The sequence below is a fragment of the Poromitra crassiceps genome (assembly GCF_964638095.1).
Source record: "Poromitra crassiceps genome assembly, chromosome: 7".
In the NCBI taxonomy this organism is placed as follows: domain Eukaryota; kingdom Metazoa; phylum Chordata; class Actinopteri; order Beryciformes; family Melamphaidae; genus Poromitra; species Poromitra crassiceps.
The window spans coordinates 47,508,216-47,532,476 of record NC_139628.1 but is presented as its reverse complement, the minus strand read 5'-3'; the positions used below and the strand labels follow the sequence as shown (position 1 = coordinate 47,532,476).

At 43.2% G+C, this 24,261-nt stretch overlaps 1 protein-coding gene across 5 annotated transcripts; it reads right to left on the bottom strand.

Annotated features, from left to right (window-relative positions):
- Nucleotides 1-1,352: 1,352 nt before the first annotated feature.
- On the bottom strand, nucleotides 1,353-22,970 carry alox12 (arachidonate 12-lipoxygenase). 5 transcript variants are annotated; one of them, XM_083639745.1, is made up of 17 exons: nucleotides 22,261-22,320; nucleotides 21,395-21,463; nucleotides 20,544-20,600; nucleotides 18,210-18,356; nucleotides 17,641-17,842; nucleotides 15,794-15,875; nucleotides 14,941-15,063; nucleotides 14,460-14,566; nucleotides 9,449-9,621; nucleotides 8,838-8,981; nucleotides 7,578-7,781; nucleotides 6,523-6,609; nucleotides 6,099-6,268; nucleotides 5,710-5,831; nucleotides 4,848-4,948; nucleotides 4,193-4,363; nucleotides 1,353-3,001 (listed from the first exon to the last, which is right to left on the bottom strand). In XM_083639745.1, exons 4-17 carry the CDS (start codon nucleotides 18,354-18,356, stop codon nucleotides 2,822-2,824), a joined length of 2,013 nt encoding a protein of 670 aa, XP_083495871.1. In that variant the 5' UTR covers nucleotides 20,544-20,600; nucleotides 21,395-21,463; nucleotides 22,261-22,320; the 3' UTR covers nucleotides 1,353-2,821. The 5 variants fall into 5 exon arrangements, with proteins under 5 accessions (XP_083495871.1, XP_083495874.1, XP_083495872.1 ...); XM_083639748.1 differs by lacking the exons at nucleotides 21,395-21,463; nucleotides 22,261-22,320 and adding an exon at nucleotides 22,859-22,970 and having other exon boundaries at nucleotides 20,535-20,600; XM_083639746.1 differs by lacking the exons at nucleotides 21,395-21,463; nucleotides 22,261-22,320 and adding an exon at nucleotides 22,859-22,970.
- Between the last annotated feature and the right edge of the window lie 1,291 nt (nucleotides 22,971-24,261).

Sequence of the window (24,261 nt, the reverse complement as noted above, 5' to 3'; positions counted from 1 at the left end):
AAAGGGCTTGGGTGAAAAATATGATAAAAATTAAAAGTCTAAAATGAACTTGTGGGGTGTCTAACTAGGGGTTTTCAGGGGTGCTGAATCCATTCCAAACATTATTTTTGAGTAAAAATGTCTCCCTGACCATATGATATTGGTATATTGGTTATTGTTATGTAAAGCAGTGTATAATCATCATTTTCCACGAGGATTTGGGTTTGCACTAATTGAGAGGTGATTCTAGACACCTATAAGAACACATTGGTGAAGAAAGCTATTGGTAGTAAATTTTTTCACAGATGGTCCAAGCATTTTGCTAAAAATTCTCTAACTATAACCTTGCTTGTGAGGCAGCTGGATTTGTGAGATCACAATCAGGCGAGAAATCCATCTTGCGGTGCTCTTATTGGTCCAACTCCATCCCAGCAGTGTGGGCCAGACCAATCAGCGTCCAGAGGCAGCTACGGGTGGGCTTTCGGTGTGACGACAACGAGAAGAGAGCTAGACAATGATAGACAGGTGGTTCATCCAATCACCTGCCAGGTTTTTTTTAAACACGGTTGCCCTTTTCCAAACAGTTTCCCAAGGACGAAGTTTCAGATGGTTCTGTGTAACAAACCTTGAGTCATGTAACATTTGGAAGTGGCACACACACTACTCCCTTTTTATAGTCGTCTTCTTTACGTAACTATTTGGTGGTTGGAAAACGTAAATTAAACACCACCATTTCAGGTTTTTCTGTTAGATCAGGTTGGACAGATGTAGGCTGACTGCCTGACCTGAATTTGGCTCCTGATGCATGAAAAAGAGGAAAAACGGTTTATGGGCCCTTTTCACAGCAACTGTTTCGAAGTGGTAAAGCAGCTATAACCAATAACATTAATGAGGGCCCTGGGACTGGAACACCTAAATGGAAAGGAACCATCATTAATGGTATGTATACTATGACCTGGGTGTTCAATCAAATCCAACTACAATCTATCTGGTCAATCTATGGATCTGATTTTTATCTAACGTAGTGATACTCAACCCGAGGGTCTAGAGCCACATGCAGCTCCTTTATGGGTAATTGTGGCTCTTAAGTCCTACTTCAAAAAAAAAAAAAAAAAAAATACATGGATGAAAGGGACTTTTTTGGATTATGGCTCTTGCAAAGGTGTATTTTGCGTACCACTGTAACGTTACTGTTTTCTATATGGGTGGGTGCTGATGCTGTAGGCATTTTAAAGTCACATTCCAGCTCTTACTAAAGACTCAATGGCATGATCCTTCCAGTTGGATTCAAAAGTCCAAACTCAGTTATGATTTCTCAAACACTTTCTGAGATATACATAATGTCAATATGGTGGAATATACTGTATAATTTTTTTAATGCACAGTATATAAAATACATGTTTATTGGCTTTAAGCTTTACACTTTACTGAACACACAAGTGCATGTTACAAGCAAAAATGTAAACAAATAGGTAAAAATATAAATAAATAAGAATGAAACAAAATTAAATGACCGCATGTATCACATGATACCACTTTTTCTACAGGTACAGCTACCAAATGTATAATTGTGGGAGTCACATAGGGAAAATTACAACAATAACATCATCTTATCAACTTATCCTCTGTTTTGGACAATATTGCAGAAATGTTCCATGTTAAAAAATTAGTTCTTGAGTGCAAACGGTACTTTGAGAAATCAGAATATGTACCATTAATATTTGATGCCAACTAGAGATTGAGGAGGTCTTGTCTGAGATCCGCTGCAAAGTGTTCTTGTGTACATCAGTAATAGCCTGGGTTTACAGTGTTGTGCACGAATGGGCTAAATTCTGTTCATTTAAACAAGCTGATATTTTGGTACTCATATTTTCGGACAAATTCAAGTTCCATTGACCATTGAACCTGTATTACTTTTAACTTAGTCATAATAATCCTGAAAATACACTTAAGTTTGATTTTCAGCATCACATAAGCTCAGATCCATCAAAACTGCAGTGTGGCAAATGGTTAAATATAAATTGGAAATGTAAAGTTGAACTTACACTGGCTAATGTGCTATGCTAACTAGCTAGGTAACGTTGCTAAATAATGATTGACATATCTGCTGTTGCATAGGGAACAGTATTTTAGGGTGTGCAAAGAAAATCCCATTGGCATATTGGAGCCTACACATTTTTCTACATATCCTACTTGATATCCTATGATGTCAATGGTTTTAACCAGTCAGCAGCTTGAATTGATGATATAAAGAACTGATCGCGCTGATTTCTCATCTCTCACCAGCATATTTCTCTGTCTTGGTTGTAAACTGGTCTCATTAGAATTTTTTTTTTTTTTTAGAAAACTAAAAAGGTTATTATAGTTAACTTGAACTAGAACTAAACTAAAAACTAAAACTATAGCATGAGGGGAGTATTTTAGTTAACTGAAATAGAAATAAAAACTAGAAAAAACTCAAACTGAAACAATATTGTGTCCTTAAAAAACGAACTTATAAAATATATAAAGTAAATGTCTTTAATTTGGTCAAGTTTGTCAACACACAAGCATGAGGGTGAGTTGCTGTATGTTTATTGAGACTGAGATGTCGACATGACTGAGTCAACTGCCTTCACAAAGTGTTTGTTACCTATTTTGAACTTCTTCAATCTGCCCCTGATCAATATTATAAAAGTAGAAGAAAAATCTGTTTTAAAATAAACATTTTTAAAACAATAACTCAAATGAGCAAACAAACCCATTCTGGAAACTAACTGAAACTTAAGTGAATTGAAAAAAAATACAAAAAATACAAAAAATAATAATAATGAAAGATACAAAACTACAATGACGCTGGTTTCTATATAGTTATGCTGTTTTCCACGCGGCTGGGCAGGAGGTACAGGTAGGGGAGCTTGACTCCTTCATTCTGACTGAGGATGTGCTCCTCGATCTCCTTCAGCTCCGTTCTGAATCTGTCAATCACTTCCTGGGCCCGCCCCTCTGTGAAGTAGTGCTCAGTGTATTGGCCCAAAGGCACCTAGGCAGAAGCCAATGAGGAGGGGGGAAACAGAAAGAGGTTGGAGACATGTTGAAACTGTCTGTGTCTCTTTTCAAAATGTGCTGCTTGCAGCTATATTATTAGGGGTTCAAGTCAAAATCAATTAACATCTATATCTCCACAAGTCTTCATTCAAATTGTCACAGACATTTTGAAGATACATTTGATAAATCACAATTTCGTTTCATGCACTTGTTATTGAAAACATGTTGTTAAATACTTTAGAAATGAGACCAAATAAGTGCATTTCTCAGTAAAACAATACAGACATTTTAAATAAAAGGCTATGGAAGAAATTCTGCAAAATTATTGGGCGACCCAAATAAAATCTCCTGTGAGTCCCAACCTAGTTTTTGGCATTGACTGCTCTATGGTAGTTTTTCAAAGGGTGTTCAGAACGGTCAAACGGTGAGTCCGCAGTGATATCTTGTACTGTATGCATAACATTTTTAGTCTGATTTTTAAACAAACACTACAGTCAAGAACAGGAGGTTGATGTGTGATTTGTTTTCTTTGTAAATAAATAAAAGTAATCAATTTCAATTTACATGTCAGCATCATTCAGGAAAGCATTGATCTCCTTTCATGGCCGCTTGTGACTATATTTCTGTTTGTTTTCAATTGTTGTCCCACTGGATGAGGTCATAGGCATTGTGACATCACTGATGAGGTCATAGGCATTGTGACATCATCACTGATGTCATAAGAGCAATGGTGATGTCATCAGTGATGCGAAGTTGGGCAATTGTGCCCTGCGCATGCCAATAGGGCAGGCGAGGCCACGCAGCAGCCGAGTTGCGGGCGAGGCCGAAGTTGACCAATTGTGCGCTGAGTGACGTCCCTCGAGCACTCCATGATGTGATCAGTGATGGTCACTCGAGCGATTGTGATGTCTTCAGTGATGCGAAGTAGAGCAATTGTGCGCCGCGCATGCCAATAGAGCAGGCAAGGCCACGCAGCAGCCGAGCTGCGGGCAAGGCCACGCAGCAGCCGAGCTGCGGGCAAGGATGCGCAGCTGCCGAGTTGCGTATGCGAGCCCCCGCAGCGGGCGAGCTGCAGGGCGGGCAAGGCCACGCGCTGTGTCTAAGAAGTACCAAGTAGTAGTACGACTACAACCTTGTCCAAGTCATTTGATGTGTAAGACTACAAACCAGACAAAGAAGGACTTACTGCATCTGGCTGTAGTCGTCCCAGATGCCATGTGATCGCCATCTCCACACAGGATTGGCTGACATCTGGAAGGGTGGCCATGATCATCTCCATGGTAACAGCATCCTTATCTGTGGGTGGGGGTTGTCTCATTGTGCAGGGGGTATTGGGTACCCAGGCGCACCAATCAAACTAAAAAACAAAACAAAATACATACTGTACAAAAACAACTCGTTTTTCTGATATTTCTGATTTTCTGTTTTTTGATATTTACAATCAGGAGAGACGAGACAACATGTAAAAAACAGGTCTCTTTTGCACATTTATTGTCAAATCCCCCCCGCTCACCAAGTAACCTTACGTCAGAGCTGCGTTCAAGGCTACCCACCAAGAGCACCTCGTACACAAACATAACGGCAGTTTATTCACCGTTTACGGAAAGTCTAGAAAGAAATTAATGGAGAATTTCACTACCTAGGCCCCATGGGCAATCTTACGATGGCAGGATTTAAGTACATTATATGGACTGTGGAAGCTGGTGTATGTGTGTGTGTGTGTGTGTGTGTGTGTGTGTGTGTGTGTATTGTGTATTGTGTGTGTGTGTGTGTGTGTGTGTGTGTGTGTGTGTGTGTGTGTGTGTGAATATGTGTTTGTGCGTGCACACGAGTGTTGCCACCTGTCCATTGTTAGTAGCAGCGTGCTGCGCTGTGCTGATGAAGATGCTGACTGCCACCAGGGTGCAGAGTTCCTCTCTGGTTCTGAGCTCACTGGACAGACCTGAAATACATACCACCATACACAGACTTTCAACATGCCATCACAGATTCAGCATTTTCACTTCATGTAAAGATAGACCAGACGTGTCCATTCATTTACATCACGTGGCTAGTTGTGTCCACGGAGAGATGAAAAAGATTTGTCAAAGGTGCTAGGATGAAATCAGCTGCCAGCTTTACAAAGTAGTTATCAGGACCTGCCCATTGTCTGTCTAAAAGCTTCAGGGCAATCTTTATCTTTACTTTATTGTTTATTTGACAGGGACAATGTACAATAAATATTACGCCAGAAATAGCTAAAAGTGCATTTGCATCAGTAGTGCCTGGGCGGGAGGCACACAATTCTGAGCATAAGATTAGAAACTATAACGCATAACCATCGAACCATGCATTGCTTCGGCCTTTTACTCTGTAATAATCTCAGGTTAGAATGTTTGTCAGAAATTAGGTTAACTTTCTCCCAATCAAGGTAAAACAGGTCATGCAAAAAAAAAACTTCAAAGCTCCATAAAATATTTCATGTCACGCTTTATAATGATGTGTGTCTTGGATTTGGGAACTTTTGTGGCAACGGCACAGTGGTGAGTGGTTATTAACGTCATTTATTAGCAAATATAGAAGGAGCTGTGTATTTATGAGGATTAGGTCTAGTGGGACAATCTGAAATGTTTGATTTTCAGATAATGATGAATTTGGTCAGGTGGTTACAGCCTTCCGTCAGTTTAGTGTTTAGGATTGAAAGGCTTGGTGGTGACGACTGACCAAAGCTGGGCAGCTGTGTAAAGCCTTCCTCTGTGATATCTCTGATCCAGGCCTGGAGCTCCAGGTCCTCCAGCACCTCAGCGTCTGACTGGTAGAACAGCCCTAGCATCGCTGACACAAAACTGACAAGAGACATGGACAGAAACATGTTCAGAGATACTGACTGACTTGATTACAAAAAAAAAAAAAAAAACAGGAATACAGAAAACCGTGTTAGCCAGGTCTCTGTGTTAGCCATGTCTATGCCATGTGTGTGTATTCAGTGTGTAGCCAGGTCTCTGTAGCCTGTGTGAGGATGGGGTGTAGTCTACCTGTGTGAGGATGTGTGTAGTAGTCTACCTGTGTAAGGATGTGTGTAGTCTACCTGTGTGACGGTGTGTGTAGTCTACCTGTGTATGGCCTCCCACAGCATCAGGCTGTGCTCCCTGTAGAAGTAGCCTGGTAGCTGGGAGGCTCCTCTGTCAGTGAAGTCATGGACGGGCTGGAGGGAGCGGTACGTCAGCACCTTGTACTCCCTCTGGGCCAGCACCATCAGACCTTCACCTCCTGTAGATACCACCTACAGTACACATGCGCGCGCACACACACACACACACACACACACAGAGTCATTGTCATTAAGATTATTGGTGCAGTGCCCATTCAGTGTTTCCCCTAGTCGGGGGTTACCAAGAAAGTAAATACAGTATATATCATCCAAATGTATTCATATTGTGGGGTAATCTGCTCTCAAATTAAATAAATAAACGTTTGCTAGCGTTATCTGTTCAAACATTTTAAGATAATAGTAAAAAAGAAAAAAGAATGACAGACCCGTTTAAAGATGCCATCAGCAGAGATGAGCTGAGTGCGCCCCCTACAGTTGATCTCCAAAGTGTAGCGCAGATGAGGGGCCAGGATCTACAGAAGGAAGGACACAGAAAACTATTCAGGCTACCACATGTGTGTGTAGGCTACTGCTCCACAGCCTACAGCCAAAGCAAACTACCGCTTAAAGGGATAGTTCACTTTTTTTTAAGTCCAGCCCTATATTGGTACTTACCAATCATGATGTTGATTGGTAGAGTTCTTTCTCAGCTCAATCCATGCTGTTCCTCACAGTAGCTCTGGGAAGTTGGAGAAAAACGAATGCAAGGTCAAAGGGGTCACGCTCCTGTATGTACAAGCTGACTGAAGCTCAGTGAAATGTACTTTGTGTGACTGTGGATGACATTTCAGTGAGCCTCAGTCAGCTTGTACATACAGGAGTGTGACCCCATTGACCTTGCATTCATTTTTTCCCAACTTTTGAGAGCTATTATGAGGAACAGCATGGACTGTGCTGAGAAATAACTCTACCAATCAACATCATCATCGGTGAGTAGCAAATAGGGGTGGACTTGAAAAAAGTGAACTATCCCTTTAAAGGGACAGCTCACCCTCAAATCCTAAATATATATTTTTCCTCTTACCTGTAGTGCTACCGAACTACACCCGCTAGCTGTTATCTAGTTCCTAGTTTGGCCAAAATAAAATACTTCCAACATGAAACTGCTCAAAAAAATGTCTGTGTAACCAGGGCATGATTTCTGGAAAGAGACATTGCGGTTACATTTTTCAAATGTACTTTTGTATTTGTATGTATTTTTTTGTTGTATGTACTGTTGTTTGTTATATTGAGTGCATTCTTCAACATCTAAATTTGCATAATTTTAAAAACTAAATTTGATCTTGATTTGTGCGATTTCACGGTTGCTAACTTGTTACCCTTTTCACCAGACCGTGTCACATACTATTGTGTGTGTGTGTGTGTGTGTGTGTGTGTGTGTGTGTGTGTGTGTGTGTGTGTGTGTGTGTGTGCGCGCACACGCGCGCGTGCGTGTTTGTACCTTATATACAGGGTGTACAGCAGGTAGCTGTCTTAGCGTAGCCATACAGAAGACCTCCACCACCAGGTGAGTCCTGAGCAGGTGAGACAGCACCTGAAAGATCTGGAACTCCGAGTGACGGACCCAGGTCTTAGCCAACAGCCAGGCCAGGGGCGGGTCTCTGGGCAGGAAGATGGGCGTGTCCAGGCCAGGAGTCTGCCCTAACTGGGGAGGATGGAAGATATACAGTATAGAGTGCCACAGTCTTCCTGGTTAGGCATACAAACCAAGGGATTTTATCCATCATTTATTATTCCATGGGTAAAAAAATAGTTTTACTTGGTCAAACCAAGCGATTCAGCTATATTTCAAATCAGGAGACACCATACATTTCACTTGGACCAAAACGTTTTAATAATTTATTATTATTATTATTATTATTTTTCAGATTTCCCCCACATTTTCTCCCCAATTGTACTTGGCCAATTTCCCCCTGCTGCCCCGGTCGCTCCACCCTATGCTGATCTGGGGAGAGCCGAGACTAGCACCATGCTTCCTCTGAGACATGCGCAGTAGCCAGCCGCTTCTTTTCACCCAACAGCGGGAGCTTCACCGGCAGGACGTAGTACATGGGAGGATCACACTATTCCCACCAGTTCCCCTCCACCCTGAACAGGCGCCCCAACCGACCAGAGGAGGCGCTAGTGCAGCAACCAAGACAAATACCCTCAATCTGGCTTCCCTCCCGCAGACACCAGCCAATCGTGCCTGTATGGATGACCGACCAAGCCGGAGGTAACACGAGGATGCGAACCTGCGCCCCTCGCGTTGGTGGGCTGGGAACCTACCGCTACACTACCCCGGACGCCCCATTTATTTTTTTTATTTTTTTGAGTCTGAGTGAAATGTTCTATGGTCTCTCCTGATTCTAAATACAGTATAGCTGAATCGCTTGGCTTGACCAAGTAAAACTATTTTTAAAAGCATTTTTGGGAAAAATAAATTGTGGCTGAAATCCCTTGGTTCGTATGCCTAACTCTGAATAAAAGATTTCATGTATTTTTATTTATTCTTTTTTTCCTCATATTTTTCTAGAAATATCAATGTCACTTTTACTTCTTTTTTGTATCTGCTTCCGCAACAGTGCTATCATTAAAGTTTCATGCAATCTTATCTGTGCATGTGTGTGTTTATATACATGCAGGTATCTGACACATTGTGACAGCAGTATTCCTGTATTGGCACAGGCCGCAAGCATATGAGGCTGTGGATGGAACGCACCTGTATGGCGATAGGTATGAGTCCTTGGTCTGGGTGTTGGTAAAGAAGGCAGAGGGGAGCAGCGATGTACTGAGGTTTACCCCTGATCACATTGGTGGGAAGCCCATCCATGATGGCGTAGTCCATCAAGTAGATGTTACCTGCCTGGACAAGAGAGCAGGAATAGAACATTAGCAGGTAAACGTTACCTTTAATCATCTTGATTAAGGTAAATGAAGATGCTATTTCCCCAGGCCAACGGTAAGGGGCAGCACTAACATGCAATGGCTCCAACACTCACATTGAGGCTAGTGGTATCTATTATAGTTGTATGCAAACATTAGCTGCTCTGCTAAATTAGCCTGTTGGCTAATAAAGCAAAAAAACAACAGTTTAACTGAGCGGATATTCTCAAGCTACATGGTTTGGAGCAGAGGCTAAAGATTAAAGATAAGAAGCAAATCTACCTTATCAGACTATTCATTTTTACTTCTAATGTTATTTATTGAATGGCTGTACAAGTACAACCACACCACAACAATCTTTTTACATTGTGTGTGGAGGCTGTATGTAGACATTTATAGACCTCTAGTCTACACAGATAAGGCACGGTTTCATTATTTCAGCTCCACCTTGAGTTCCTTGTCCAGGCTGGTCCTTGGATCCAGGAAGCCCTGCAGCATATCTGCTGTGACGGGGAAGTTCCCCGGCACCTCCTTGCACCTCTGGATCATCCTCGGATTGGACCCATTCATACACTGGTAGCCAAAGAACGAGTCCTCCTTCCAGTGTTCCATACAGTACTCTGGGTTCAAGACACACATAGGCCTACTGGTTCAGTAATCATTACAAACTTAATTGAAACCTAGTTTACAAATCTTTCACCTAAAAAGCAGACAGAATAGCACGAGGTCTGCTATAGACGAACCATGGAGGAAACTACAGATAAAGAGAATACATTTGTTAGCAGCCGTGACAGTGTGTGGCAGTGTGTGACAGTGTGTGGCAGTGTGTGACAGTGTGTGACAGTGTGTGACAGTGTGTGGCTGGTGTTGTTGACTCCAGCTTCACAAACACTATACTGTGACACATCTGGTGCACGCGCACGCACACACGCTAACGTTCACGCAGCAGTTGATGCTGTGTGAATAATTCAGCCCACCTTAAATATAGGACGAATGACAACGTTGTCAAGTTTCACTCGTTTATTGGCTCGACATGCACACACACACTGACACACACAAAACACCCCTTGGAGAAGTATGGGAACGCCGTTCCCCCGCGTTCTACCGGGACTACACCTATGACGGTGGCTCAGTGGTCTGGTTACAATCTCAATCAGTGCCCAAGCTCTGATCTACTGCTGTGGAATGCATGGAAAGCAAGGAAGCTAAGTGAGGCTAACTCATCAGTGGCGGAGTAGCTTGGGTCACTACCATAAATATCCTAAATAGCAGGTCGCGCAAATCCGAAAGCCTGTGAAGTACGTCATTTGGGAGGGCATTTAAAAATGTCAACAAAAGAAACCGGAATTGCGCACTTATAGCTCTACTGTGTGCTGCTGTGCCTCTGGTTAACTCTTCGCGTGGTGGCACCCCTATGCCCTAGGTTGCTGACGCCGGCCTGCTCTACAGTATGCTGCATACCTAGCAGCTATTGGGCTTCTACAGTATGCATACCTACCAGCATGGCCGTAACTACCATTGAGGCACCGAGGTCATGACCTCGGTATTTTCTTTTAGAAAAAAAGGGAAAAAGAAAAAGAAAAAGTAGCCCTGGCCCCCAGATCTATTCATCTGTCATTGATGTTTTAAAGCCCTCATAAATAACATGATATATGACATAGTTGATCAGAAATGCAACAATTTGCTTCCTCTCTGTGTGCTATATAGAAGGAAGAGACCTAACTCACCACCAACGTTCACATTTTGCATTGGGGCTAGACTTTGGGGACAGTTCTATTGACATGAATGGGTAAGTAACTCCCCTGTAAGTGATGTATGTGTAGATAGGCCATTGTATTCAATTGAGCAGTATTCTACCATTATGTGACCTGTATGCAGAATATATATTAAAGACATTATTAGAGACATTTATTTTTTGTATCAGTGTAAAGCAACAGCACAGTAAAGAGGATATTAATCTAATGGCTCATTTCCACCACATATAACAGCACAGTACAGCTCCACTCTATCTGGTATTACTCGGCTCTACTTGATATACCGTAAATTTCGGACTATAAGCCGCTGCTTTCCCCCCGTTTTTTGGCCCTGCGGCTTATATAACGGTGCGGCCAGGGGCGGAGCGACCCTATCAGCCCAGAGGGGGCAAAGCTCTTAGGGGGGCCCCATCAAAAAAAAAAAAAAAAAAAATATTATTATTTTTTATTTTTTTTTGAAGGCCAGGCCAGGCCGCAGGGTCGGTTCCAGAACAAGATGACTAGGGGTGCATCCTAGATAGGAAGGGGTGCAGATGCCCGGCCGAAGGCCGGGCCCACTCGGGTGGCCGGCCAAAGGCCAGCCGCCCGAAAAATTTGACATGTTATTTTACTAAAAATAATGCATTTGACCATCATTTCAAGTAGAATGATACCACCCAAGCAAGAATATTTCAAGTGTTTCAAGTGCTTTACTGAAATATTTGGACCATATAATGATAATACAATTATCTCAACCTTAAAAGGTTACATATAGGTGCCAAAAAGCCATAAAATCACATCAAAGAACAAAGAAAAACAACAACTATAATTCAAGTTTAAACAGTAAGTGTGCAGCTGTAGCATTTATAAAAAAAATTTTTTTTTTTTTTTTTTTTTTACTTTTCAACTGAGCATGCAGACAAATAAGGGTGCAATGCATGCTTTTGCACCCCCGTAGAACCGGGCCTGCCAGGCCGCGAAGAAAAATGTGCCTTTTTTGCATGTTTGAATCGGTTTTAGCCATATTTAGTGGAATATCTCATTTTAAACACACCAATGTTATTGTCTATTGATTGAATTCCTCTCAGACTCACACCACTGACTTTATTAAATAAAGTCATTTTAAGTCACAACTGTAAAATAGCTGATAGCCCCTATATCCAAAAACACAATTTGTCACTCATTGAGCCAAGTAATATTATGTCCAAGAAAGACTACAGTGAAGCCACTTTACAGACAAGCTTGTTCTGAAGAAGAAAAATAAAAACACAGGTTGCCAGCCAGGTGGCCTGGCCTGCAAAAAAAAAAAAAAAATTTTTTTTTTTTTTTTTTTTTTTGATGGGCCCCCCTGACGAGTGGGCCCGTGGCGGCCGCACCCTCTGCCCCGGCGTACGCTCCGCTACTGGGTGCGGCTTATCTATGGATTAAAAAAAAAAAAAAACGGAATTCTCTCTTTTTTAGCACTCTTTCTAACTATAAATCCACTTCTGTTTTAATTTCCTCTCTTGCCCTCTTTTCACCACACCGCGGACACTGTGTGCACTGTAAAAAAAAACACAGGTGGTGTTGTGTTATGTTGTTTTGTTGAAATGTTAATAAATGGGAGCTTCCTCAAACAGCCATCTCTTTCCCGACAATCCCCTCTGTGCATGAACCCTTACATATGGTAATTAAACATTAAAACACAATTAAAAAAAAAAACAACAACATTAAAACACCTGCGGCTTATAGTCCGGTGCGGCTTATATATGTAACAAACAGGCAATTTTGCTGCTGCGGCTTATACTCCGGTGCGGCTTATAGTGCGGAAATTACGGTAGACTCTGTTTCCATAGCAAGTTTACTTGCCTTCGCCCACACCTGGTCGTCAATGGGACCGCATATCTGCCCTCCGCCCATTGCCGAAGTAGGCTATAAGTATAACGTTAAAATGAAATCAATACACAGAACTTTTAAACTGATTATGAAATACTGGTGCCTCTAAATGACCTACAGTGTACATGGGCAAATGTGACAATCGGCTAGGAGAATGGATATCACTTTGTTGTTACTCAAACTCACATGCATGCACTGCGTGGGACGGGAGAGGCGCTACGAGGCGGCAGCCCCAGCGGCAGCTCAACAGGCAAGACCCGCGGCTTCGCCTGCGGCCTAGCGGAGCCAACTACAAAGGGCTTCCCGAGGAGTGCATGTTAAAGCTGATCGATAGCTCGATAAAGGAGATCGATTTTATTTCACCAGCGCCGAAGGCAGCAACACAAAAGACTGATGGAAATAACATAATAGAAGAGAAGGTAAGCCCCCACTAAACTGGTATGCAGCGCTGCATCGACAGTCAGTAGGATAGACAGTAAACACGATTCTGCCTGACCAATCAGTCGTCTACAATGTTTTCACGTCACCGTATGAACCCGGGTTCGCAGAATAGAACCCCGACGAGGCAGGTACTAAAAGTAGCATGACTCAGCCCCAAATCAAACCGGGCTGGGCCGGTTTGTAACGGTGGAATGAGACCATTTATCGAGTCGAGCGGAGCGGGACCGCGTTACTACCTGCGGTGGAATTGGGCCATAATATGATGTCTGTAGTTCTTTATAGATCTAGCCTCTTAATTTTGCTCTCAAAGTGCACCAGATTGAAGAATTTTACTTTAACTCATTGAGTGCCAAGGACGTCGATCGACGTCAAAGTAAATAGTGACGTAGAGTGCCAAGGACGTCGATCGACGTCAAATGCGTTTTTTGACGGTGGGACGTGGATCAAAGCCTCGGGCATCTCCTGTACAAATATGGGAGCTATTGAAGGTGTATAACCTATTTTACGGACTCATTAGGTGGCGACAGTGCTCTCCAGATTACAGAAAGGTCCGGAAAACAGCTGGAAAAAGCCGTGATCAAAGAGAAACCGATGCATGCTGCAGCCAGAGCCATATAGATTGCTCTGTCTGCAACTGACGTTGGCTGCGCACAGCAGTCAATCCGCTCCCACAACTGAGCCCCCCCTCTGCCTCTGTCTGTCTGTCTGTCTGCATAGTTTATCCACATGATTAGCCGCCAGAAAGGCAGCACCCGACGCCGAAGGGCCAAACCTTTCCCTGCAGTCCGGTTTGGCATTTCCGTATCGCGCTGGGAACAAAAACGGAGTGCTCCGAAAATAGAGTGGGTGCGTGTTGGCTGTGTGTTAGTGTGGGGAGGAGTTTGCAGCTGAGGGGGGGAGGGGGGGAGAGGGGGGGAGAGGGGGGTGGGGCACGCAGGGCATCACACAACTACACCACGTCACTACATCAGAAAATATTATCTTCAGACTCAGTGAATGTGCTTGAAATGCTTCATTTCACAAAAGGCGGAATATCTCAGCTAATAATTTGAAACGCCTGTATTTGCTCAAAACGACCTATCTTCTCCGGCTCATAACTAAAGAACGGAAAATGGTATCAATACAATTTTTTTTGCTGATGATACAATAGAGCCAGCTCGTTCTTTGTGCGTGTTCGATGTTTACATAGTAATATCACACAATATTCTGTGGGCCTCGAGAAATCACTGAAAACGCTCTGAAAACTCTGGCACTGTCCGTTCTCCAAAAGTGGCTGGCACTCAATGAGTTAAAATGGACAAGATTTTCTAACCGGCCCCCACGACGTGATAAAATGACCTCTGCGTTTCTCAAATCCTGGCTACGGCCATGCCTACCAGCTATGGGGCTTCTACAGTATGCATACGTACCAGCTATGGGGCTTCGCAGTTTCCAGAAGATCCGTTTGAAATCCTCCAGATCATCCCAAGACTTCCCAAATTTGATGACCAGCTTCTTCAGAGACAACTCCAGCAAGCTGAGAGAAATGCGAGGCGAGATAAGAGTCGTAGCGGCATGTAGCTACTAATGGAAGAAATGTTCAAAATGTAAACTAATAACCTGTCCCGCCAAATACTGTAATGCTGTAATAACTTTCACTGACAAATAACTGGCAGATACTGTACCATTTACAGTATTTTCTTTATTAAATTTTGACCATTATTATTATCAGTTCATGAATTGTTGCACCCTGTTCTTATCTTGATAATAATTCATGACATATTAACCCTTTGCTTATGTGTTGTCTTTATATGTGTTGTCTTTATATAGACAGATTATTTTTTCATATTTGTTTTGAATTGAACGGAACTGAATGGAAGTGTGTCAGTGTGTATTTTGCGCATCACCTACGCATAGTGTAAGGATCCCTCAAAGTCGCTCCTCTTCTCGTTGTCGAATCGAACATCTGGAGGTAAATCTGCTTCTGTTTTAGCATCGATGCATTTAGGAATACCTGGAGCCCACGCCACCCATCTACACACACACACACACACACACACACACACACACACGCGCACACACACACACACACACACACACACACACACACACAATATGATAAACAAAATATTGATATACACAAATACATGTCATCATCCATCATCCTTCTTCTCTTAGTTAAAATTGGCTAAGTGGGCGGGCGTCGTCGTCTGTCACGATTGTGATGTCTTCAGTGATGTCACTTGAGCAATTATGATGTCATCAGTGATGTCGTCAGTGATGTCACTTGACCAATTGTGATGTCATCAGTGATGTCCCTCGTGCAACTGTGATGTAGTATGAGCGCACAGTTGGCGCACAGTTGCACGATGGTGTCTAGGTGGGTGGGCACTGGGCAGTGTTTGTCTGTCAGTCACTACTTTGGGAGCCCGGGGAGTGGGCAATTTCCATAAGTGCAGCCATGGTGCATCATCTCCAGGGTCTCCACCCTAGGAATCGAGCGCGAGTAGTCCCTCCAAAAAGAGATGGGTCATTGTGCGTGTGAGTGTGTGTGTGTGTGTGTGTGTGAGTGTGCGTGCGTGAGTGTGTGTGTGTGTGTGTGTGTGCGCGTGCGTGTGTGTGCGTGCGTGCGTGCGTGAGTGTGTGTGTGTGTGTGTGTGCGTGTGAGTGTGTGTGTGTGTGTGTGTGTCTGTGTGTGTGTGTGTGTCTGTGTGTGTGTGTGTGTGTGTGTGTGTGTGTGTGTGTGTGTGTGTGTGCGTTAGACCTGTATGTGTTCTGTCTCTCCTGTAGTTCTGCCTTTCTGTGTGCCAGCAGCTGAGGTATGGAGTCATCCCTGCATCTCTTCGCTGGAGAGAGACAGGAAAGTGAGAGAGACAGGAAGTGAGAACTAGTTCCGCCGGCAGGTGTCAACTGTTACACTGTTACACTGTTACGCTGTTACACTGTTACGCTGTTACGCTGTTACGCTGTTACGCTGTTACGCTGTTACACTGTTACACTGTTACACTGTTACACTGTTACACTGTTACACTGTTACGCTGTTACACTGTTACGCTGTTACGCTGTTACGCTGTTACACTGTTACACTGTTACGATGCTGATAAAGGGATGGAAAACGTCCAGTTGCTGTCACTCCAGATTCAGCTTTAGGGGAGTCCGGTGACAAAAGGAAAAAAGAGGCCATGCCCACACAGTGGCAGTTCAGTGAAAAATATATTTTGTATGGATTTACTTATATGACTGCATATTGAACTAAACGTTATAGAACAAATGTAGGAGAATCAGGCATGGCATGAGTGAGGGGGGGCGGGGGGTAGGGCTTTCCAACCTTTTTTGGCTTGTGACCCCACTTTGATGTCACGGAAATCGAGGGACCCCACACATTCACATTTCGGTACATCGGTAATATGATCACATGGATGCTGACTTTCCCCCCCCCCCACAGAATTCTGACTTTAATCAGAGAATTCTGACTTTTTTATCTCTCAAAATTCTGGCATTAAAGGAGAATTTCGTTTTTTTTTTTTTACCTGGAGCCCTCTCCTCACATTAATTATTATCTGACGACTCACCCAGTGTTCTCCGGTGCGATTTGGAGCATCGTAGGCGTTGTTGTGATCTAAATAGTACTCCAAGCCAGTCCTTGAATGTGCTCCGTCTGGGCCACATGGCAGCGTGCTCTTACGCCATGTAAATAAGACAGTTTTCTTCCTGTGTTCTACCCATATCATCATTATATTATCCCTAAAGAAACATCAGACTGCTATTCACCCCCGGGCTATTTCCACTAGTCTTTACAGGGATCTAATTTCCTCATTTGGGGTGAGTTTCACCAACTCTCGTCAAGTCCCGCGAGACTTTCCTGCCGGCTGGCCTGTGTAGTGACAACGCCTACGACGCTCCAAATCGCTGCGGAGAACACTGGGTGAGTCGTCAGATAATAATTAATGTGAGGAGAGGGCTCCAGGTTAAAAAAAACAAAATTCTCCTTTAATCTCAGAAGTCTTCTGACTTTTTCCTCAGACTTCTGACTTATTTTCTCTGCGAATTCTGACATTAAACTCAGAATTCTAACTTTATTTTCAGAACTCTGACTTTATTCTCATGAATCCTGACTTAAACTCATGTGTGTTAAACACACATCTGACCCTAATCCTCTTTGGTAGTGTTAAATTGTGTGTGGTGTAAAAAAAAAGAAAGAGAAGAAAATCTTCAGGTACGCGCCAGGCTTGCGCGACCAGCGTGATGACGTCATATTTGCGCTCACTTGCGCATTTTCCTTGAATTAAACATAGCTAAAAGCTGTTGTGTGGTGGGCTGCGCAGACAACAAATGTAAAAAAAATCGCCAGTTAAAGTTTTTTTGTATTCCTGAGCAAAACAAGGAAGCCATTGAGCGAGACGAAAAATGTGGATCTAGCTGTCAAGGAAGTAAGTTGGAGTGTTCATCTTCCGTATATACGATCTTTTTGTGCAACACGCAACAATGCACGTGACATAGGAGAACGCCAGGATTGGAGGGGGGGTTTCTGTTTTCCCCCGTCTTGGGCGTGGCTTCTGAATGATGACGCGTGACGCAGTGTCTCTATGGCGACCATAAAACCAGTCTTACCTGTTCCCTCTCTCAGTTCCACCTTGATGTCTCCTACGAGCCAGCGGTAACAGGGGAAGGTCAGCACCCTGTCTCCCTCTGGAGGCTCCACAGTGACATAGCGACAGAACCAGTTATCCTCCACCCAGTACCTCTGCTTCTCCAGTCGAACCAGCAGCACAGAGCCCAGAGGGGCGGGGCTACACACCTTGTACTCATCGACCTGACAGAGATGGAGGGACGGGGAGAAGGGAAAGAAATATAGCAAAGAACGTGTGCGTGTGCAATAATCATCCATACTGCTACTTATGTACAATTTACCCAACTGCAACTTACTTATTGCATTTAACTCTGTACTTAGTACAGTATTTATACATATCTCTATATATATTTGGGTTAACACTTACTTTTTGAATTTACATATTTAATTTTAATTTGTATTCGATGTTATTGTCTTATTTGTAGTCTTCTTATAATGCCTACATATTTCCCTACTTGAATGTGAGCAACTGCAGCATTACCAAATTTAGCCTCTGGGATGAATAAAGTATTTCGGATTCTGAAGCACTGAGGCACGCACGCACACTTACTGCTCCTCTACAGAAGTCCAGTCCAGGGTTGTCCAGCAGGGTGCGCTTACTCTCCCCTCTCTCCCCCACCAGGGTCACATAGATGTAGTTGTTGGTGCCCGAATATTCTGATGTACCAGTTGCCACGGTTACAGTGTAGACTTCCATCTAGACAGAGACAAACATGCATGCACGCACACGCACACGCGCACACACGCACGCACGCACGCACGCACACACACACACACACACACACACACACACACACACACACACACACACACACACACACACACACACACACACACACACACACACAGCATGTAAGCACAGTTCAACTGATGCCAATGGGCTTTGGAGGAGCGAAACCAAGGAGCAACCTCCATCTTGCAAAAATGAACTCAATGTGGAAGTGCCAAAAACAACAGGTCCTCGAATGGCCACTTGAGGCAGGCTCCAAAAGCAAGTTATTCCCCATATAGATCCCCTTGTTAAATTCATGACTACAGCAGAAATAAACATGTTTACAGCCTGCTACAAAAAAGATGTTGGTCTCTATTCCACTATTCTTGGCAACTGGGGGGTGAATCTTTATATAACACCCATTTATACAGTCTGTGGCTGCAAAGAGAAGTCAGATTGTATAGAAGTCAATGGGAAAATGACCCTACTTCTGACTTGATTTATGACCTCAGTAAACACTATCCTAATGACTTTATGTCTCAATCACTAGTTTCAAGTCTTCTTCAACACATCATGACAGTCATTTGGTAAATGATGGCCCCATTTAGAGTCAAATAGACGATAAGGCAGGCTATGCTTGAGGTGTGATTGACAGGTCGCCTGTCCAGTGAACACGCAGCTTGCCGGTCACGGACCAATAGAGCACCGCAGGAATGAGTCCGGAAGTAGCACTTGGGTTACTTCATCAGGGGAAAAGTCTATGGGGTTTTAGAATGGGGATTTTGCTTAAATGCATCAAATAAGGTCTGTGGTTAACAAAAGTTCATGGGAGTGGTTTGTGTTCAGCAAGATAATCTTCACACACATGGGACACTTTTCTGACTTTTGAAACGTAAACTCAAAAGTAGCATATATATATATCTATATATATATATATAGATATATATATATATATATAATGTTGCTCCACCCCCTCAGCCGATCTGAGGAGAGTTGTAGACTAGCACAGGCTTCCTCCAATACATGTGCAGTCGCCAGCCGCTTCTCTTCACCTGACAGCGAGGGGTTTCACCGGCAGGATGCAAGAATGATGATACACAAATGTAAATATATGTTCTCTTTTTTCCTGGGGAACACATATCAGGCTGTGTGAGAGGGGGTGCACGACTCCGGATTTTTTTCAAGTCCAACCTTTATTTATACCAATCAAGTAGAGTGGACTAGTCGTCATGGTGCAGTGCGGGTAAAACAAACAAAAAGTCATCTCGGGCACTGAGTTGATGACAGCAGCCCCGATGCGGGAGGAATGTCAACAATTGTAATGGCTTGGGAAAACTCTCGGCAAGTAGCCTATCAGAAGTAATGAATGGAGACTTGTGTGTGTGCGTGTGTGTGTCTGTGTGTGTGTGTGTGTGTGTGTGTGTGTGTCTGTGTGTGTGTGTGTGTGTGTGTCTGTGTGCGTGTGTGTGTGTGTGTGTGTGTGTGTGTGTGTGTGTGTGTGTGTGTGTCTGTGTCCTTGACGTATAGGACCTGCCTCAGGTGAACCAGATCAGATAACGAGTCCCAAGACAAGTGTGGACAAGAATAACACACAGAGAGCCACACTAGAACAAGCTATTGGCTGTCTTCACAGCCTGCTCACCAGAATAAAACACAGAGAGCCACAATACAACAGCCTGCTCGACCAGAATAAAATGTCGGCATTGCACGTTTCTGCAATCCACACATATGTTGCATATCACGTTTCTAGATACGTGAATATCAACGTTCTACACGTCAGAGAGTCTGCTATTGCAAAAGTATGGTGGCCAGTAAGGGTGTTGTGGTCAAGGTGGACGGAGAGCGTAAACACCTTTCACACTGGAGACCCATGTTCAAGTCCCAGTCATGGTCACAGGGTTTCCACACCCACGCACGCACGCACGCACGCACGCACACACACACACACACACACACACACACACACACACACACACACACACACACACACACACACACACACACGTACATCCCCTTATCAGTGATGTCACTCGGACTGAGCATACTCACTTAAGCCGGGGGATGTCACAATGTCAAGTGCATTTGAATGTTGTACAATAATGATGAAAATGACCATTGAAATGATGAATATAGACCTAGTTAATGAACAATAAAAAGACATACGGTAATTACTTTGTGACTTGGATGATCCTGTATGCTTCAGTGTGTGCGCCAGAGGGTTGGCAGATCCTAGCAGAAAAAAACAACACAAACTCTGCATTAGTAAAAGGTCTATCTCCTTATAAGCTTACAGGCACTTACTGTAACATACTAATATGCTAATGTGTTAGCATATGCTCAGGAAACAATCTGAAAATAATAGTCCCAATTCTGAGTTTAAAGTCAAAATTCTGAGTTTTGACTTTTTTCCTCAGATTTCGGACACAACTCAAATACATTTTTCACCTCATCCTCTTCCCAGGCAAATATCAAAATCTAATGAAATATCTGGTCTCTCTTCTAAAAACTGTAGGACCAGGATTTAGTGTAACTCTGCCTCGAAGGCCCCCAGATTTGCAAACACTACAGGAAATTACACAACTACGAACTCCTTCATTTCGAAATAACAAAAAATTATAATAATGAAGGGGGGGGGGGGGTTTATTTGATAGGGACAAATGCAAATGATCATAGTGCCACTCAAACTGGGGTAACACTTCACAACAAGGGTCACTAATTAAGCAGCATTAATTAAACCCTAATTAACAGTTAACTAATGCGTCTAGTAATCATTCATGTTAACTAGGTATGTATGCATTATTTAATAGTATTGGGTTAGTTCATGGTTAGGGTTTTAATACACATTAACTAAGGGTTAGTTAATGCGTATAAGCATTAATTTACTGACCCTTATTGTAAGGTGTTAACCCATTTGGTTACAAACAAGCTACTGTTCTGCATACTACTGTTTTATAAAAGCACACTTGTTTTGTCAGCGGTGGGAGCTTTACCACACATGCAAATGCATGCAAATATTATGTTACCTTTGTTGTTTGATTAAAATGGGATCTCCAGTCTGATATGATGCAGTTGTAGAATCGACCACTGTCTGTCTGTGGAAAGCCTTTAACGTGAATTGACTACCGAGACATTTTGAGATTTTAAAGAGTCTACATTGCAAATATGATCATTATAACCCTGGGTTTGAATGGAGAGTTTGACTGTCTCGTGCTATACTGTAAATGCTGTTTCACAAGCTTGAAAGTAGGATGCAATTCTGGGGAAGCCCTGAACTTGGAAACAATTCAAAACTCCACGTCAATGGAACCATACTTTTCCTGTTAAATGTATAGGCTACACAATTAGTAATTGTCAATTACTGAAGCAACATATGAGACAATGACCCTAGTGTTGCTCCAAACAGTTACACTGGGCATTTCCTCCACTCTGCATTTGAATAGCACAAGAGCAGCAGGCCTTATGTAAATAATTACATAACCACACGCACGCCCGCATCTGCATCACAGCACATCACTTACACTGGCCAATATTTGACAAAGTCAGAATCAGAAGAATCTCTGGCTTCAGCTTTACACAGAAACAGCCTACTTTATTACATTTCACAGCCTGTATTACTTTTATTGTACTTAAACGTTGAATCAGTACATCTACTGTTACAGTCTGAAGTAGCCTACTGTACTTAACTATAATGTACAAGTTCTTGTACTTTACTTGAGTGTTTCCATTTAATGCTACTCCATACTTCTACTCCACTACATTTCAGAAGGAAATGTACTTTTCACTCCACTGCCTTTATTGAACAGCTGTAGTTACTGGTTACTTTGCAGATTGAGATGAATCCAAATTCCACTGTAAATCAGAAACCAGAAAGTAAAAAGAAAGGGCTCACCTTAGTCCCGAGTGTTCAGTACAACAGAGTATCTGTTTCTCTGCTCTCTCTCTCTCTCCTCTCCTGTTTCTGGGTCAAACTATTCCCCCTCTCTTTCTTCTCCAACAGTTTGTATTATGACACCTCCCTCTTCCTCTCCTCCCCTATACTCTCCATTCCTCTGTTATTAAAAGTCACTGCAGCTCTCCGCACTCAGCCATTGCTCCTGTCATCACACCGTGGTTTTTGGCATTTCAAAATGCTTGCAAAATATCCTGTCCAGTCTGTCTGCACACACTATGAACTCAACCAGTCTGTCTGCACACACTATAAACTCAACTGACTTCTCTGTCTCACACACAGCAGTCATTTGTTTATGGCCGCACTGTCACCTCGCCCCTCTACACACACGCGCAAAGGGGAAGTTGGGCTCATATACTGTATATAGTATATGGGACTCAGTGTCCGATAAGACCACATTATGAAGCTTTATCTCCGCCATGTCAGTGACAGCAGCTGCGACACGTAAAAACACTGTCATTGGAATGTAAACAGAAACTTAAGTTGACCTTAATAGAAGAAAACAACATTTAAAGAATTGGATAAATAGCCTACTTACGTTAAGTTTTTTTGGCTTGGTGGTCCATGTGTCCCCGGCGGTTGGGCGCTCCACGTATACAACACTTTAGCAGTCACTGTTGAGACAGTAGGTACAGATAGCAGGTTCAATGCCAACAGTGTCCCTGACTGACAGATTGACTAACCTGAATGTGCCTCGTGATGCCCTCGGCTGCGCTGTGGGAAAAGCCTGGAGGGCATCTGCAGTTTTCTCCTCTCCCAAACCCATCATGCTGGAGTGATGTCTGCATGGACCATCATGTCTATTATTTCTCCCTGATATATTCTTAAAAATATCCTTTCCAATATCATCAACAGATATATATACCGGTACTGTACCAGTTCTTGACTTGGTTATTTTATAGGCCTAGTAGTGCTATAGGCAAGCATGTAAAATGTGTTGAGATTGTATAATTTGTCCTCCTGTGCTTTCAGTGCATAACCGAGCTCTATAAGTCTGAGTTGAGCAAACAATACAATCTAATTTTGTACAGATTCTTCTAAAGCTTAAAATGGTCTATATGTCTAAGTCTGTTTTAACGCCATTGTGTGTAAAAAATATTAGCGTGCAGAAGGTTGTTATCAGTGGACTTTACAAAGAATGTTGTACAAGGCTATCCTCTCATACGACTTGAGTGCTTGGTGCTACACTCCATGTTGAACTTGATGGCACAAGAACATCATTTATATAAGCATGGAAGGAAGTCAAATCACACTTTAAAGAGCATACAGATGCCATCAATGAAGAAAGTATTATAATATAATATATATAATATTGGAGGCAAAAAGGTTGATAAGAGTAAATAAGATTGCTTTCCAAATACCACAAGTCATTTGGAGTAGAAGTGGGGAGAAACTGCAAGCAGGTCGTCTCCCAGTGAGAAATGTCTCACCTACATTCTTCTGCCTGCAGAAAAGCCCATCTGCTACCTGATCTGATCTGCACAGCAGATAGAGGGCAGAAGAAGTTGAGTCAAGGTGTGCCTGCAGGTCGAGAATGTGTTGAATTTCATTCTCACTGGTGGTTGGACCCTCTTCTGCCTTGGAGGCCTGGAGGTTGGACCCTCCTCTGCCTTGGAGGCCTGGAGGTTGGACCCTCCTCTGCCTTGGAGGCCTGGTGGTTGGACCCTCCCCTGCCTTGGAGGCCTGGAGGTTGGACCCTCCTCTGCCTTGGAGGCCTGGAGGTTGGACCCTCCTCTGCCTTGGAGGCCTGGAGGTTGGACCCTCCCCTGCCTTGGAGGCCTGGAGGTTGGACCCTCCTCTGCCTTGGAGGTTGGACCCTCCTCTGCCTTGGAGGCCTGGAGGTTGGACCCTCCTCTGCCTTGGAGGCCTGGGGCTACTACTTCCCACACTGCAAAAACCAGAATACAGACATTTATCCCAATTTCAGCTGTCCTTATTGAT